The sequence below is a fragment of the Mobula hypostoma genome, chromosome 9 (assembly GCF_963921235.1).
Source record: "Mobula hypostoma chromosome 9, sMobHyp1.1, whole genome shotgun sequence".
In the NCBI taxonomy this organism is placed as follows: Eukaryota; Metazoa; Chordata; class Chondrichthyes; order Myliobatiformes; family Myliobatidae; genus Mobula; species Mobula hypostoma.
The window spans coordinates 15,572,011-15,591,041 of NC_086105.1; the positions used below are offsets into that span (position 1 = coordinate 15,572,011).

Genomic DNA, 19,031 nt, shown 5'->3' on the forward strand with positions numbered 1-19,031 from the left:
AGGTATTTTTCCTTAATTGCTCACTTTAAGTATCCAGCAAGTTTGAAGTTAACCTGTGCATCACTGAAGCAGCAGGTGACTCCTATGGAAAGTCACGTGTGATACCTGAAGTTCCTTAGCATCAGGCACAGAATGGGGAAAGGAGGAACATTCCAGAGAGTACTTCGGCTCCTGGTCTGGAAAGAAAGCTCAAGAAAATTAGAGTGTGCCCTCTTCTGAATGCTCTAAGACTCTTCTGGCATTCTGTTGAAATGAGTTCAGATTGTTACAATTACCAGTCATGGTTTTAATGAAATATTGCTCTAGGGTAGGCAATTGTCCTGTATCTGTTTCACTGAAAGTTGCAGTCATAGGGATAGGGGAAGCATTAACGTATTGGGACCCCAACACAAGATCCCTCTGTCCTTTTAGCAACTCTTCACACTGGGTGGGTTGTGTTAAAATCCAGCCCAATGAGTCAAAAATGAAAATACTTCCTATCCAAAATTATAAAGCTGAAAAACAATCCGTGAAATGAGATTCACAGAAGAAATCGAGCTTCTAACTCTGTGTGACTTATTCGGAAGGTATTTCCCTGAAACCCCATCCACGGCCCCTTCCAGTCAAGATTTAACATTTCCATATCTGTGGTTCGCATGCCTATCTATTCAACAAGCATTCTTCACTATTTGATTTCCGTCAAAATGCAATGTTCTGTTCTTTTTCATTTGATTTAATGCAACAGTTCCCAACCTGAGGTATCCAACTTCTCATTAGTCAGTCAGGTGGTGGTGGTGGTGGTCAGGAAGAAGATTACAGGATTCCGTGAGTTGTTAGTACTGAGAACACTTAATTAGATAGTAATAAAAGAAGTAAGTGTAAACTGGATTTTCCTACCAAGATTTTGGAAATATCAGACTACGCGTTTCCATCAACTATGCTCTTTAAATTAATGGTATAAACTCCACATTCATTGATCTGCATTGTTTCAAAGATTCTACTCATTTGCACAACCATTGTCTATTTCAGTTTAAGAATTTCAGAAATTTTTATTAAAATAGTTGTATAAAGGTTGTATGACACATACTGCTGTAAAAAGTTTTAATCAATTTTGAACTACTTGAAGTCTTGCACTTGGTTCACTGATGGTGCTCATCTCTGAGTCAGAAATATGGCCAACTTCTTCCAAGTACTCTGAGCTCCACATGCCTTCCCAAGGTCCTGTAAATCAACAATCCAGTATCTGATACAGCGCAAAGTAATTATTCTGCAGTCTTGGTCCACACATCCCCTCCCCTAACCCAAATCACTAAAATAGTTTTATATTTTCATGATCAAAATGCTGTCTGAGGGGTGTTGCTGCACATAAACTGGACCCAAAGGTACTGTCTAGAATGATGCTGGTCATTTTAATGAACTGCATTAGAAGCATTCATAGACTAAATGTAAATATTTGCTTTTGTACAAGTTAGTTCCTGGGTAGCTTGTGATGAGGTGAGGAGGGTAGTTTGTTCAAAGTCCAAAGTAAGTTTATTATCAAAGTACATTTATGTCACCATACCCAACCCTGAGATTCATTTTCTTGCGGGCATACTCAAAAGAGCATAATCGAATCAATGAAAGACCGCACCAACAGGGTGCACAACCAGTGGGCAAAATACAACAAACTGTACAACTACAATAGAAAGAAAAAAAACTAATAATAATAACGGCAAATTTCAGAAAATATTCTGTGCATTCGAATGCACTACCTAAGAGAGAAGGGGAAGAGGAATAACAGACATTAAAATCTACACAAACAGTCAGATAAAACTTCTAAGGATACACTTGCAACAACAAAAACAGGAATCAGCACTCCATGCAAGCATAAGCAATTCTGATAAGAAGTATCCACACCTAAACTTAAATGAGAGCACATGCCAGAAAAGTGAAGACATTATCACTATTGAAGAAAAAGTAAAAATGTAAGATATCCCCATGATCTGAGCAGCCTAGATGTTGACAAGGAAACATTGAAAGCCTGCCTTAGAGTTGGAGACCTCTTCCCAGAAACAGAAGTGTTCCTTGTGGCAATACTGGACCAGGTGGTTAACACAAAAAATATCAAAAATACTTAATAAAAGACCAACAAATTCAAGACAATACATGTAGAAAATGCTGAGGAAAAAAAACAGAAATCCAACACATCATAGGATCTTGTAGCGGTTTAACACAATCTAATTACTTACACAGGCACAATCAAGTGGCAACATCATTCAGCAAAATCTTCCATTAAAATACAAACTCATAGATGAAATCACACCCTACTATAAATACAGGCCTGCTCCAGTTTTAGAGTTAGATTATCACAACTTATATTAAGACTGATCAGTTATTACAGATAGGACAATCCATAATAACCACCTGGAAATTGAAAGACTTTGGAACATGAATAAGGCATACATTGTCCTATTAGCAATATCTATGTAAATCTTCAGAAAGCCAAATACTAAACACTAGCAATTGACAAATGAGCATGCTTGACTATGTCTGTACGTTAGGTTTTACCACCTGAGAAAAATAAATAATAATAATAAATAAGCAATAAATATTGAGAACATGAAATGAAGAGGCCTTGAAAGTGAGTCCATAGGTTGTGGGAACAGTTCAGTGATGAAGCAAGTGAAATTGACTTAAGTGGTTCAAAAGCCTGATGGTTGAGGGGTAATAATTGAATCTGAACCTGGTGCTGAAAGTCCTGAGGCTCCTGTACCTTCTTCCTGATGACAGCAGTGAGAAGAGAGCATGACCTGGGTGGTGGGGGTCCCTGATGATGGATGCTACTTCCTTGCAGCAACCCACCATGTAGATGTAGTCCGTGGTGGGGAGGGCTTTATCTGTGATGGACTGGGCCGTATCCATTGCTTTTTGTAGTTTTTTCTGTTCAAGGGCATTGGTGTTTCCATACCAGGCTGTGACGCAGCCAGTCAGTATACTCCCCACCACACATCTATAGAAGTTGGTCAAAGTTTTAGATGTCATGCTGCATCTCTGTAAACCTCTAAGGAAGTATAGGCACTGCCATGCTTTCTTTGTAATTGCTGGGCCCAGGACAGGTCCTCTGAAATGCTAACACCAAGGAATTTAACATTGCCATTTACTGTGAACATCTCCATGATCTAGGCAGCACCTGCAGAGTCCCTGTTCCTACCTATCACTTGTAGTCACAGCATCTCTTTCATACTTTGAATTCTTCAGCTTCTGGTTTGTCATTTCATCAAACAAACTTCAAAAATATTTTCTCATTACCCTTCCTCTTCCTTGTTTACATTCTGAAATCATGTATAGGCATAGCACCTCCGTCCTCAGGTGTGCCAGGAACACCTTCTACCACTTCATCTGTCAGTAGTCCAATAATGCTTCTGTGCTGTCAAACATCCAACGTTATTCTAACTAACCAAACCCATAACCTTTGACACTATGAATTGCACCTCACTATCACCAGTTCTATTCCCATCCATCATCACTGAATCAGGTTGCTTTCATGTCGTTTTGGCAAGCTGCAACCTTCAATCTGTCCTTCCACCTGCCCCTGTTCCATTCTACAGCAAGGGTCACTCATTCCTAAATGACCCCAGTGCCACAGATTTAAAATTATCACCTGCATTTTCAAATTGTTTCTCTCTTCCTTCACTCTGACTGAGAATATTACCAAATTCTTCTTCCTTTCTGCCCCCCAACCTTCATTCCACCGTAACTGTCATTCAACTGCCTTGGGAACATACTCTGGAAAAAGAGCCGCCTAAAGTTCCCTCAAATTTATTGCACCCTGACACTTGATAGAATATTTGTTTACCAGTCCTAATGCATTGTTTTTAAAAATGACTTAACAATTGAGTGTGTAGTAAATGAGAAAATAAGAAATAATTTGTGTATCACTCAAATGAGTCCACTCTGTCCTGCAGCATTTCATAATGTTAGTTCACTCTGGCAACAATATCTAAGTCTTAACAACTCACCGCATGCCCAAATCATTAAATTCTGCAATTAAGTATTGCAAAGGCTCTCCATTTGGATTTGTGTGATGGTATTTTTACCAGAGAAAGTCAAATGATCATATTGTCATAAATTGCAAGTGTCACTCCAGCTTCAAGAAGGCAGAAGAAAGGAAATAATAGGCCATTTAGCTTGAGTGGCTGGGAAAATGGTGGAGTTGATTACTAAGGATGAGTTTTTGGGGTATTTGGAGGTACATGATAAAATAGGCCAAAGTCAAGCAACATACATCAAAGTTGCTGGTGAACGCAGCAGGCCAAGCAGCATCTATAGGAAGAGGTACAGTCGACGTTTCAGGCCGAGACCCTTCGTCAGGACTAACTGAAGGAAGAGTGAGTAAGGGATTTGAAAGCTGGAGGGGGAGGGGGAGATGCAAAATGATAGGAGAAGACAGGAGGGGGAGGGATAGAGCCGAGAGCTGGACAGGTGATAGGCAAAAGGGGATACGAGAGGATCATGGGACAGGAGGTCCGGGAAGAAAGACGGGGGGGGGGGGGTGACCCAGAGGATGGGCAAGAGGTATATTCAGAGGGACAGAGGGAGAAAAAGGAGAGTGAGAGAAAGAATGTGTGCATAAAAATGAGTAACAGCTGGGGTACGAGGGGGAGGTGGGGCCTAGCGGAAGTTAGAGAAGTCAATGTTCATGCCATCAGGTTGGAGGCTACCCAGACAGAATATAAGGTGTTGTTCCTCCAACCTGAGTGTGGCTTCATCTTTACAGTAGAGGAGGCCGTGGATAGACATGTCAGAATGGGAATGGGATGTGGAATTAAAATGTGTGGCCACTGGGAGATCCTGCTTTCTCTGGCGGACAGAGCGTAGATGTTCAGCAAAGCGGTCTCCCAGTCTGCGTCGGGTCTCACCAATATATAAAAGGCCACATCGGGAGCACCGGACGCAGTATATCACCCCAGTCGACTCACAGGTGAAGTGATGCCTCACCTGGAAGGACTGTTTGGGGCCCTGAATGGTGGTAAGGGAGGAAGTGTAAGGGCATGTGTAGCACTTGTTCCGCTTACACGGATAAGTGCCAGGAGGGAGATCAGTGGGGAGGGATGGGGGGACGAATGGACAAGGGAGTTGTGTAGGGAGTGATCCCTGCGGAATGCAGAGAGAAGGGGGGAGGGAAAGATGTGCTTAGTGGTGGGATCCCGTTGGAGGTGGCGGAAGTTACGGAGAATAATATGTTGGACCCGGGGGCTGGTGGGGTGGTAGGTGAGGACCAGGGGAACCCTATTCCTAGTGGGGTGGTGGGAGGATGGAGTGAGAGCAGATGTACGTGAAATGGAGGAGATGCGTTTAAGAGCAGAGTTGATAGTGGAGGAAGGGAAGCCCCTTTCTTTAAAAAATGAAGACATCTCCCTCGTCCTAGAATGAAAAGCCTCATCCTGAGAGCAGATGCGGCGGAGACGGAGGAATTGCGAGAAGGGGATGGCGTTTTTGCAAGAGACAGGGTGAGAAGAGGAATAGTCCAGATAGCTGTGAGAGTCAGTAGGCTTATAGTAGATATCAGTGGATAAGCTGTCTCCAGAGACAGAGACAGAAAGATCTAGAAAGGGGAGGGAGGTGTCGGAAATAGACCAGGTAAACTTGAGGGCAGGGTGAAAGTTGGAGGCAAAGTTAATAAAGTCAACGAGTTCTGCATGCGTGCAGGAAGCAGCGCCAATGCAGTCGTCGATATAGCGAAGGAAAAGTGGGGGACAGATACCAGAATAGGCACGGAACATAGATTGTTCCACAAACCCAACAAAAAGGCAGGCATAGCTAGGACCCATACGGGTGCCTATAGCTACATCTTTAGTTTGGAGGAAATGGGAGGAGCAAAAGGAGAAATTATTAAGAGTAAGGACTAATTCCGCTAGACGGAGCAGAGTGGTGGTAGAGGGGAACTGATTAGGTCTGGAATCCAAAAAGAAGCGTAGAGCTTTGATGACCCCTTCTCCCGTCTTCAACCCTCCTCTTCTTCATGGACACCCCGCTCTGGTCTTCTGCCTGCTCTGGATCTCTTTATTGCCAACTGCCGACGGGACATCAACCGTCTCGACTTCACCGCACCTTGTCCCCATTCCAACCTCACTCCTTCGGAACGCTCTGCTCTCCACTCCTTCCGCACTAATCCTAACCTTATTATTAAACCCGCTGATAAAGGGGGTGCTGTTGTAGTCTGGCGTACTGACCTCTACCTTGCCGAGGCACAGCGACAACTCGCGGATACCTCCTCTTATTTACCCCTCGATCGTGACCCCACTAAGGAGCACCAGGCCATTGTCTCCCACACTATCAACGACTTTATTCGCTCAGGGGATCTCCCATCCACTGCTACCAACCTTATAGTTCCCACACCCGGCACTTCCCGTTTCTACCTCCTACCCAAGATCCACAAACCTGCCTGTCCTGGCCGACCTATTGTCTCAGCTTGCTCCTGCCCCACCGAACTCGTTTCTGCATACCTCGACACTGTTTTATCACCCCTTGTTCAATCCCTTCCGACCTATGTTCGTGACACTTCTCACGCTCTTAAACTTTTCGGTGATTTTAAGTTCCCTGGCCCCCACCGCTTTATTTTCACCATGGATGTCCAGTCCTTATATACTTCCATCCCCCATCAGGAAGGTCTCAAAGCTCTACGCTTCTTTTTGGATTCCAGACCTAATCAGTTCCCCTCTACCACCACTCTGCTCCGTCTAGCGGAATTAGTCCTTACTCTTAATAATTTCTCCTTTTGCTCCTCCCATTTCCTCCAAACTAAAGGTGTAGCTATGGGCACCCGTATGGGTCCTAGCTATGCCTGCCTTTTTGTTGGGTTTGTGGAACAATCTATGTTCCATGCCTATTCTGGTATCTGTCCCCCACTTTTCCTTCGCTATATCGACGACTGCATTGGCGCTGCTTCCTGCACGCATGCAGAACTCGTTGACTTTATTAACTTTGCCTCCAACTTTCACCCTGCCCTCAAGTTTACCTGGTCTATTTCCGATACCTCCCTCCCCTTTCTAGATCTTTCTGTCTCTGTCTCTGGAGACAGCTTATCCACTGATATCTACTATAAGCCTACTGACTCTCACAGCTATCTGGACTATTCCTCTTCTCACCCTGTCTCTTGCAAAAACGCCATCCCCTTCTCGCAATTCCTCCGTCTCCGCCGCATCTGCTCTCAGGATGAGGCTTTTCATTCTAGGACGAGGGAGATGTCTTCATTTTTTAAAGAAAGGGGCTTCCCTTCCTCCACTATCAACTCTGCTCTTAAACACATCTCCTCCATTTCACGTACATCTGCTCTCACTCCATCCTCCCACCACCCCACTAGGAATAGGGTTCCCCTGGTCCTCACCTACCACCCCACCAGCCTCCGGGTCCAACATATTATTCTCCGTAACTTCCGCCACCTCCAACGGGATCCCACCACTAAGCACATCTTTCCCTCCCCCCGTCTCTCTGCATTCCGCAGGGATCGCTCCCTACACAACTCCCTTGTCCATTCGTCCCCCCATCCCTCCCCACTGATCTCCCTCCTGGCACTTATCCGTGTAAGCGGAACAAGTGCTACACATGCCCTTACACTTCCTCCCTTACCACCATTCAGGGCCCCAAACAGTCCTTCCAGGTGAGGCATCACTTCACCTGTGAGTCGACTGGGGTGATATACTGCGTCTGGTGCTCCCGATGTGGCCTTTTATATATTGGTGAGACCCGACGCAGACTGGGAGACCGCTTTGCTGAACATCTACGCTCTGTCCGCCAGAGAAAGCAGGATCTCCCAGTGGCCACACATTTTAATTCCACATCCCATTCCCATTCTGACATGTCTATCCACGGCCTCCTCTACTGTAAAGATGAAGCCACACTCAGGTTGGAGGAACAACACCTTATATTCCGTCTGGGTAGCCTCCAACCTGATGGCATGAACATTGACTTCTCTAACTTCCGCTAGGCCCCACCTCCCCCTCGTACCCCAGCTGTTACTCATTTTTATGCACACATTCTTTCTCTCACTCTCCTTTTTCTCCCTCTGTCCCTCTGAATATACCTCTTGCCCATCCTCTGGGTCACCCCCCCCCGTCTTTCTCCCTAGGCCTCCTGTCCCATGATCCTCTCGTATCCCCTTTTGCCTATCACCTGTCCAGCTCTCGGCTCTATCCCTCCCCCTCCTGTCTTCTCCTATCATTTTGCATCTCCCCCTCCCCCTCCAGCTTTCAAATCCCTTACTCACTCTTCCTTCAGTTAGTCCTGACGAAGGGTCTCGGCCTGAAACGTCGACTGCGCCTCTTCCTATAGATGCTGCTTGGCCTGCTGCGTTCACCAGCAACTTTGATGTATGTTGCTTGAATTTCCAGCATCTGCAGAATTCCTGTTGTTAGGCCAAAGTCAACATGGTTTCCTTAAGGGAAAATCTTGCCAGACAAATCTATTATAATTCTTTGTGGAAATACCAAGCAGGATAGGCAAAGGAGAACTAGTGAATGTTGCGTACTTGGATTTTCAGAAGGTCTTTGACAAGGTGCCACATGTTCGAGACTGCTTAACAAGATAAGAGTCTATGGTATTACAGGAAAGATACTAGCATGGATAGAGCTTTGGCTGATTGGCAGAGGCAAAGTGTAGGAATAAAGGGAGCCTTTTCTGATTGGCTGCCAGTGACTAGTGGTGTCTTGCAGGCGTAGGTAGTGGGACTGCTTCTTTTTACGTTGTATGTCAATGATTTAGATGATGGAATTGATGGCTTTGTGGTGAAGTTTGCAGACGACATTAAGATAGGTGGAAGGTCGGGTGGTGTTGAGGAAGCAGTTATGTTGCAGAAGGACTTGGACAGATTTGAAGAATGGGCAGAGCAGCAGCAAATGGAATACAGAGGCAGTAAGTGTATGGTCATGCACTGTGGAAAAAGGAATAAAAGTATAGCCTATTTTCCAAAAGGGGAGAGAATTTAAAAATCTGAGTTGCAAAGGGACTTGTTTAGAATTCCCTAATTTGCAGGTTAAGGCAGTGGTGAGGTATTCATTTTGAGGGGACTGGAAAATAAAGAAAGAATGTCATGTTGAGGTTTTATAAAGCACTGGCAGTTTTGGGCCAGTTACCTATGAAAGGGTATGCTGACGTTGCAGGGGGTTAGAGGATGTTCGAGAGTGAGTCCGGGAAAGGCTTAACGTATGAGGAGCGATTGATAGCTCTGGACCACTACACACTGGAATTTAGAAGAATGAGGGGAGAGGGTCACATGGAAATCTATTGAATGATGAAAGAGCAAGATAGAGTGGATGTGGAGGGAATGCTTCCTATGATGAGGGAATTCTAGAACCAGAGGGCACAGCCTTAGAATCGAGGGGTGTCCATATAGGACAGAGAAGTGGAGGAATTTCTTTAGCCAGAGAGTGGTGAATCTGTGGAATTTGTTGCCACAGGCGGCTGTGGAGACCAGGTCATTGGGTTTACTTAAGGCGGAGGTTGATAGGTTCTTGAGTAGCCAGGGTGTGAAAGGTTATGTGAGGCGGCAGGAAAATGGTTTTGAGAGGGAAGCAGATCAGCCATGATGAAATGGCGGAGCAGATACAAAGGAGCAGAATTAGGCCATTTGGCCCCATTTCTGATGCCATTGCTGGAATTAGTATTGAGTAGTAACAAAGGTAGGGAGGGATGCTTAATCTACAGAGCCATATTGCATCTTCATCCACATTCCATGTGGTCACAAGCTCTATGATAAGCTGTCAGCAGCAGATTTTTTGGGTGGATTTTGCAACTATAGCCAGGGCAAAGGAGGTTTAGTGAGAAAACTGTCAGTGCGCCTATCCAGAACACTGGTGAGGCGCATGCAATGTCAGCATTTATTTCGGGGGGACTAGAATATAAAGGAAAGGATGTAGTGCTGTTTTATAACTCAAAAGATGCCTTCCCAGCGTCATCTTCAGATAACCTCTGAAGAGTAGCTCATAATATATCTTCTGCTCAGATATAACTTAGAAATAAAAGTAGCTTATTATGAGAAGTTCCAGAAATATAGAAATGTTAATTGAATGACATCCAAGGAAGGAGAGCACATGGGGTTGTGCTCTCAGAACGAGAATGCTTCCCATTTTTAATAAGATTTGACTGGTGTAGTAGTCTTGTTCCAAGTAACACGTGCACCCCATCATTCATTACTATTCCCAAACCACAGGTAGCCTGAGAGAAGTTTCAGAAGAACATTAATCTGCCCTTAAGTTAATTGAGGAAGTTTTATATATCTCCATGTCCAGATAATGGCCTACCAATCTACATTTTTGTAAATTAATTAAATTTTCATGTATTAAATCCTTGACTGGCCATAAGACCATAAGATATAGGAGCAGAAGTAGGCCATTTGGCCCGTCGAGTCTGCTGTGCCATTCAATCATAGACTGATCCAATTCTTCCAGTCATCCTCACTCCCCTGCCTTCTCCCCATACCCTTTGATGCCCTGGCTAATCAAGTACCTATCTATCTCTGCCTCCCCAGCCGCTCATGGCAGCAAGATTTACCCCCCTCTGACTAAAGTAATTTCTCCGCATCTCTGTTCTAAATGGACATCCTTCAATCCTGAAGTTGTAACTAAAAGCAACATGTTCAACTTTCTGCATATGTACACTTGCTGCGTGTGCCAACAACTTATTGCAGAGATCACTGACTCTCTGCAAAAGGAAGTGCCTCTTGGCATCTAACTATATGCTTATTAGAACCCTTGTTCTTCCCTGAGCTATCAAGCTCAAGCAACCTATTTGCTTGGAGTGAGTCTAATCCTTTCCTTATTTTAAAGACCTCAGTCCTACCTCTTCAAAGTCACAATTTCTTTCTTAAGTATACAGCTCCTACTCTCTCAGTCAATCCTGGGTAACTGAAGACCTTTGAAAGGTAGGTAACCTGCTAACCTTTCTCTGAAATTTCTAAAGTCTCTCCATTCTCCATCTCAAAAGTTTTAAAACTTTTTGACATTAAAATGTTATATAGTGGCACCCACACCAGACTTTGAGGCCAGTGACCCTGGGTTTGAATCCGGCCAGCTCCTTGCCTGCGCTGTATCAAGCATTGAACTACCAATTCAACCTCATAAGACAAGGCAAGGTTGCCACCTGATGTGCTACAAGGCATGGAGTGCAACAACAACTTTGAAATGTGCATGAGCTCACTTTACATAGTCTGGATTGTACAGATTAATGAAGTTTGAGAATATAACATGACATGTCTAAAGCTGTCCCACAATCACCATGGGTTATGGTTGGAAAGTAATGGGTCCTACTGGACAGCAACAGTTTAAAATGCCTTTGCCTCTGTTAAAACTCTAGATTAAGAAGAATGAAAAATTGAAATGGGGAAAATGAGAGAATCATCGGTAATTTATTTATTGTATAAAAAGGAGCAGACCTTTTGCTCCTTTGGGCAAAATGGGCCAAATGGGCTGCCGTCCTCTACCCTATGGTGCTTTATGATCTGTGAAAACTATTGTGTCTGGGTGGACAGCAGTTTAATTGTGCTACACACTGAATTGCAACAAGGGTGGAGTAAGACTAAGCCCTTATTCTCTAAATTACATCCTTAAACACAAACGTAAGGATGCAGTGCTTTGCTTAGAATTACTTAAGCAACTGTTCTCACTCATTTTAGCTCCAGGTGTCTAAAGTAACATGTGAGTGTTGGTCATTAGTGACTCAATGCCCGCTTATGAAGAGAAACGCAACCAGTTTTGTTTTGAGGCTTAAACCATTCCAGGTCGACATCATTAAAGAAAACATGGAGGGTACAGGTTCTAATTAGACAAAATATAACTTGCTAGTAATGCTGGCAAATTGGCCAAGTCTCCCACAGTTTAGTTTCCTTTTTATTGCTAAAGATTATTTTCTAATTTACAACAAATGTAATGCATATCTGTACTGCCTGTGCCAAAAATGTACCTTACCTGAAGAGGCTGCCTGAGAAGATATCATGATCCATTTCCCTTTAGTGATTTCAAAGCACTAGTATATTCTCCAGCTATTTTAATTGAAGTATTTTAGAGCCGGCAGACTAAATGGTGGTTGCATTCATTCTAGGTATAAGCTATACATTTAGCTATGTGGCAGAAACCTTTGGTCAAAAAGAGTGCAGAGGATCTGCCAGACTCATTAATATTATTAAGTGAACTGAAACTTCCAGCCTAAAGGTGTTCCTTTTAAATCTTGACAATTTACTGGTAATACATGGTGCATCCAGGTTTGAGAATATGAACAAAGCACTAATTTTAATTTTGTTTCAATTGAGAAAATATTTTAAACTGTCAGTGCTAGAGTCCCTTGATATTTAATCGACTATTTGATCCTGAGGCACTCAGTCTTTAGTGAATAAGCCAAACCTGAACTGTCAAGTGCAATCCCTTGGAAACAGAATTATTATGGTATCAGTTTCAATCCAGTTGGCTGAATTAGTCAGCGCCTTGATTGGAAGCTCTATTGACTTATTTGTACTGGGCAAGAAATGTGCATATCTGCTGGATAATCATGTCTTTCTAGAATGTAAATGTAAATTGAAGTGGCTGGGGCATAGGGCAGCTGACACTTGACTTTGCACTCTTTAGTCCAGCGAAAGCTTTGATCAAGCTACATCTTTCTCTGTTTCTTGTCCCCCAGAGAGTCTCCCAGGGTCATGGCCTGCTGCCTAGTCAAGAGGCATTAACCTACTGGCTTAAATATTTGAGGCCCTTAGGTTAGCAGGGGGGCCTTCACTTCATGCACACCGCATTTCCCACATAACCTAAAGCAGACTAAACAAAAGTGGTGTGAAATCTGATGGCTGGATGCAGCCAAAGTAATATGTTGCAACTGTCCCCCATTCATTTAATACCGTGTGTTTGTTTCCTGGATTTACACCCTTTTTGGTCTTTGGGATCATGGAAACCTTTGAAAAGAGGATTGCAGAGCAGTGGCCTGTGATTAAAACCTAGTGTTTTTCTCCATGCTGCTCTTGTGCAACTGTGTCACACATGGTAGCATTTAGGACCCCCTTCACAGCTGAAGTGTTTCAAACACTAATGAATGGAAGCTTGGTCATATAATGCAGACAAGCTTTAAGGCATGCTTTACTGAATGGTGTACTGTAGTGGCCTGGGAAAGGAAGAGAGTTATAAATTGTGTCAGCTAGCAACCCAGACAAAATGAAGCCATGTGGAAAATCAAATCTATTTAACTATGAAACTGTTGTAAGCCATTAAGGTGGTCATCCTTGGCAGTTCTCAGTTTATGAGGTGACAAATGTTAAACCACATAATATAGCCTTTTGCTTTAGATTTTTTTTTAGCAAATAAATGAGAATTTTTTTTTGATGTTTTTCAAAGGGCCATTTTGGAGGAGTTATTTTAAGGGGTAAATGTTGAATGCTAACCAGATTTAAAGCTGGAAATGTATGATAAATGGATTGAATAATTTATAATGTCCTGCTATTTTCCTTACAACTTTTTAATGCTTTTAAGTTCTACAAAGACATGGTAATGACATCAGCTGTAGGAGATTTATTGTGGTTTAACTGGAATTTAATCAATGCACTCTCTTCTCAATTCTGTGGTTAAGCATTTCCGGTTAGAGGCCTCCAGAAATACTTTGGCAATTAAAAAACTAACAGCACTGCTTGTAGAGCTGGTCACTGTGGAAGGGGAGGGCAAGACAATATTATTAAAAAGGGTTGTCTAACATAATACAAATTTGTTTTTGTTTGCAGGAAGAGGGTGAAGGAATGTCCTCGCAAGAATCCACAGAGGAAGATTAAGAAACCACATGAATTTACTTCTACCTCATTCAGCAGTTGGGTGTTTTGAAGGGAGAAGACACTACCTTGACCACTTTTTTTTTCCCAATTAACATTGGTCTGTCCACTTTATCCTGGGGAGAAACACATCCTTTGAAAGACTTTTACTATCTACCTTTTTGTAATCCCTTCACAGTCCCAGGTTTAGTGAAAAAAGACTGCTGTAACACAGGGGACACAGATTAATAATGCAACATTTTAATTACTGTTTTCTTTTTTTTAATTCTCAACGTACTTATAGTTTATTGAGCTGCTAAGTAAGGGTGAGTGGGTCAAAAAGTTATTTTTCATTACAATGCACAAAATAATGCAAACTGAAATCTCCATATGCACAGCAAAAAATATGGGCATTTTGATAGAACCAACTTCCTGCTTAAAATGGTGGACTGTATTGTCCCGAATACCCACCCTCCCTTAACTTAGTAAACACCCTGTATAGAACACCAAAGATGAGGGATAGGCACTGCTCTTAGAGAAAACTTTATAGTAGACTTTTTTTAATTGATGTTTTTCACTTACTGTAATTCAGGAAAATCTTAGGGCTGATTTTATATATATATATTTAATTCTGCTGTTAACTCAACACCTAAAAATTATATTCAATAATTGAAGGGAAGAATGAACAACTGACAGTTTTTTTTTACAGCTCTGTAGGGATAACAAAAAGAAATCATTGAGACTTAGAAAGGGAACGGCTTTTTCCCCACCAGTCAGCCAGTAAGAATCACACATATGTAGGTGACTTTACCTCCACTGCACTGTCATGTGGCTAGTTTAAGCAAACACATTTCTTGGTTTTTTGGGAACACATGCTGTGCAATTGATCCTCAAACCATTCCTCCTCCTTCCCAGTGATCCAAAAGAATACTCAGTCAAACCAGCACTTTTAGTGACAGTTGCAATATTACCCCATTATCTATAACTACCTCTGATTAATTCAATTAGTTTGACAGCCTCTCGGGTACATGCTGCTATACACATAAATGCAGGTTTTTTTTCACCCAAATTAATGGACAGATAAACACTGATCTGTTAATTCAGTTTTGGTTCTGTAGTTAAAATATTAGGGGAAACCAAAATACCTGAAAACATTTCTGTACTGCAATATAATTGCTGAACTTTTACAAGTTACTTATTGCCAGTTAATTCAACTCATTTTCTGTTTGTACTTTAACTTGAATATAATTTTTTTTTACTAAATTACTCATTGCTTTTTAACAGATTCTTTTTTTTCTTATGTTACGATTAATGAAATGGAAATGTCTCTAATGCTTTTAACTTTCATTATTATCAGTAGTGTTTAAACAATAACTGTCCAAGTTTGTACCTCACATGATTTCAAGGGAAATGGACTAATCAGTTGACCAAAACCTACCTCCAGATATTAAAAAGGAACAGACTTGTTATTATCAACATCAGTTTAAAAATATCATTTAAAATTTTAGGACTGCAACTAATCCCTAGTCAAAGTATTTTTGTAAAAAAAAAGAAAAAAATAACCTTGGTCACTAAAGCATTTTAAATTACTTTCTATTCTGAAACCTTCAAAGGAAACGTGAAGCTTTGTAGGTAAAAAAAATACAAGATCAGTTTTTTTGTATAATTCAATCAAGAATATGTGTTTAAATTAGTAAATTGTAAGAAAAGTACTTGATTCATATTTTCATGTATTTTACACAAATGTGATTTCTTTTTTTACCTTTTTGTAATATGTTTCAACCAGATGTATTTTTAAATGCTTCTTATGTAGAGTTTTATCTTGCTTCTCTGCTTGTCAATATTGCTACTTTTAACATTGAATGGGCCGGGGAGATGGGGAGGGGGTAGTTTCTCAGGAGAATCCGTGACAGTAAGGCTTTAGTGTTGAGCCAAAGTACAACCAAAGTTGATTCCTTTTGGCTTCCATCAGAATTTATAAAACCTTGGCATAGGCTTGGCGGGCTCCTCAGACAATATGGTGCTTAACCTGGCTATTCATTGAAGACTGAGCTTATAACCAGTTGTATTTACCCCACTTTTTTTTATTAATTGAATCCACCAAGGAAAACACTGCCTTGCATTTGTTCTAAACTTAGGATTTGCTTGAAAAATTATTCCGTGTACTTCAATTTAAAAGAGAATCCTGTAAAGTTTTACCTCAGTTTCGGGCTAACACAACCTAGGGAAGCCTTTTGTTACGTGTTGGACATTTAGCTCTGAGAAGCCTCTCAAATGCTAATGTTTATCATGTATTTCTCTGTATGTTGTACAATCAATTACACACTACTACCTCTTGGGGCCTACTGTTACCTCAGTTTCAAGCTGAAAACCTATTGTTTATGGCCAGTAGACCAGAGCGAACATCATAATTTTTTTATACATAGTTTATTTTTTTTGGGAGATAAATTTTATATGACTGTTCTCTTCTGACTGGTCACCTCAAAGACTGGACGTTTAACTTTCCTGCCATTTTACAAATTTTAGACTTGGTTTGCGGGGGAGCTTGAAAATGATAAATTGCTCCCCCTGTACCTTGAGTGTGTAACTTTATTGCTTTGCTATCCACTTAGAGAAGCTGTCTGATTGTACTTGGAAATGCTTGCTTGCTGAGAAGGTTCCTTTTAAGGATTATCACTGTCTGTTCAGCACAAATAAATGTAATAACCTCTGTGATCCCCATGTTGATTCTGAGACTTTTATCATTTTAACACTGGCATAACAGTTTACATGATTGAACACAGACCCAAAACTCTTATAGTAGAACGTTTTTTTTGGAAGTAGCACTTGAATAGACCACTTGAATTCAATGTTGAAACTTAAAAAGAGTCCTGTAGTTTTAAATCCATTGCTGACTAATCTCCCTTGGTTTCATAAACTTAAGACACATCCACTGTTTCAGTTTACTGAAGCTGATTTATCATAGAGACCATCAGTAAATGATTCATTGCAATAAAATTTTATTCTTTTACAAGGGAAGGAAATAGCAAGAATGTAGTAATTACAATAAAATGTATATCCCATGTTACTTATTAAAGAGTTCAGATATTTGCTTTTTCACAGTTCAATACACTACCAATTGGTTAAAGATTCTCTTAAATTTGAAGGAACCACCTTAGAAGATACTTTTCTATGGTTCTTTTATTTTTGGGAAAACCAGTCAATGCTCCCCCCCTCCACTTGTTAGTATTGTATTTTCCGTGAACTGTGGCACCCTAGTAGTCAAGTAGCTAGCTCACTCTCAAGATGAGGGTTTTATGCTTAAACTTTAAGCATAAATTAAAACTGCTTCTGTAGCATACTGATAAATAAAACTTTGCAGAGTAGTAGAAAGTATATAAATTATTTGAAAGGAAGGTATTGGTTTTGACCTCTCTTCATTCTCACCTATTGTTACTTACTGTTGCTTGGCCAAGGCACCTTGCAGGTCGTTCGATTCTTAGTCCTTCCATGGGCATATAAATGCATTATATAATAGAGCTGAGGGAAGGTGGTGCTTATTTTCTGTCCCTCAAAGCAGCAAAAAGCTCAGTTCTTCCCCCTGCTGGCACAACATGATGACATGTTTGAAAGGAGCACCATGTTCCTCCATTAACACACAATCTGAAAGCAACCTCTTGGTTGCAGATCAATGGAGTGAAACAAAAACCTGGAAGTTTCGTGGATAACTGATAATGACTAGGCTTTTGCCGTGTCATGTGGAGATACTTTCAGACATACATTAGAGTAGTCTTAAGTCGTACAGCAACTTATTCTGACCACAGCTAGAGCATCCTATTGTTTTATAGTGTCTTCAATGGATCCCATCTTCATTGCATTGTGGCTGGGTTAGACCATGTTGAGGACAATATCATCCAATGTTAGGTTTGGTCTGGCCACATCAGAAGCATCATATTCAGTCATACAGTGTCCTAGTAATCATGGCAATACCCTCTTCTTCAGTTGTACCACAATCTGGTCCGTCCCAAGCAAGGGCATCACCTTCAGTTATATAGATCTGCTCTGACCACATCTGCAAACCCATCTGTAATTGTACAGAGATGTAGTTATGACTCATTTTGAAATCTGACTTCAGTTGTGTGGAATCCTTGTAATACCACTTTGATAGCATCATCTACAATCATACTGAACCTCGTTTGAACCACTGTCTTCCTTTCGGGACACCAAAACTCTGCTGAAAGATAATACAAAAGTGGCTGCTGAAAACCTGAAATGACAAAACAGAAAATGTCAGAAATACTCAGTCACCAAATCAGGTAACACAAGCAGTCAAAGTTTCAGGTCAGTGACATTTCACCTGGACCTGTCCTCTGCAAATACCTGCTCAGTATTTCCAGAATTTCTTTTCTCTAATTCATACAACAAAATGTTAATCTCCAAGGGGATACATATATATGGATCTGTCAATATTACATTGAAATTTAAGTATTGAATATATTTCATAACATTTGAGGAAAAAAAGCCAAGTTTAAAAGGTAATCTAATTGTGACATGCACAGTGATAAACACCTCCTTTGATGGTGTAATCCTTTTCAGCAGGATATAATTGTAAATTTGGAACAAGGAAAGTTTGCAAATTCCTTCTCACACAATGACTAGTGGAAATCCAAAATGTTATGAAAGCTGGGACATTTGAAACTTTAAAGACATCAAGACAGTTGATTCTGTTGAGTTTGGAACCAAGAGATTTGTACAAAAGAGTGAACTTGAAATTGAAATTCATTCACAAGTATAATTAAGCTCAATCTTCAGGGTCTACTCCATTGCCACTGTTCAAAGATTGCAAAGAAAGCATGAACTGCTGGATGAAGGACTTGTGTAGCATAATACCACACAAGTCTTGCCAAGCAAGAGTATCTCGATAGATTTTCAGTTGTTTCTGCAGGCAGTATGTTGACAGTCTATTCTCAGTGCTGTTCAAGACTTCCTGAGCCACATCTGTTACAAGACTGATGTAGCTTATTGAGAGAAGCAGACAAGTGTTACTGCTAAATGATAATGATCCCAAGCTGTGGTGGAATATGTCAGCTCTCCTCCAGTACAAGGGATAAGCAGCACAAGCCCCTCTGTTTTCAATTGCAGCAATAAAACTGCACACAATTCAATTAATTGCTTCAAATATAATCTGAATTTGGGACTTGTTTGTGGGTTCATTCAGTTCAAGGGGTTGCACATCAATGATTTCACAGAAAGAAGCATCAGCCTTCACTGTCAATGAGGTTTAGTTTCCAGAGGATTGACAATTATTGTGCTCTGTTTT

General features: G+C 41.3%; 2 protein-coding genes across 3 annotated transcripts in view; one reads left to right on the forward strand and one right to left on the reverse strand.

Moving 5' to 3' along the window:
- Positions 1-16,447, forward strand: part of hmga2 (high mobility group AT-hook 2) — a 158,490-nt gene extending 142,043 nt beyond the window's left edge. Inside the window, exon 5 of the mRNA XM_063059613.1 lies at positions 13,709-16,447. Coding sequence (XP_062915683.1) covers positions 13,709-13,756 — 48 coding nt within the window. The 3' untranslated portion in view covers positions 13,757-16,447. The remainder of the gene's footprint in view (positions 1-13,708) is intronic.
- Positions 16,448-16,770: 323 nt separating this feature from the next.
- The window catches only part of LOC134351524 (small integral membrane protein 29-like), a 123,033-nt gene continuing 120,772 nt past the window's right edge, over positions 16,771-19,031 (reverse strand). The window contains exons 6-7 of one of the 2 annotated variants that reach the window (XM_063057789.1): positions 17,903-17,978; positions 16,771-17,795 (exon numbers count right to left, since the gene is read on the reverse strand). In XM_063057789.1, the coding sequence (XP_062913859.1) occupies positions 17,759-17,795; positions 17,903-17,978 (113 nt within the window). In that variant the 3' untranslated portion in view covers positions 16,771-17,758. Of the gene's footprint in view, positions 17,979-19,031 lie in introns of both variants that reach the window. The other variant, XM_063057788.1, reaches the window with a different exon arrangement.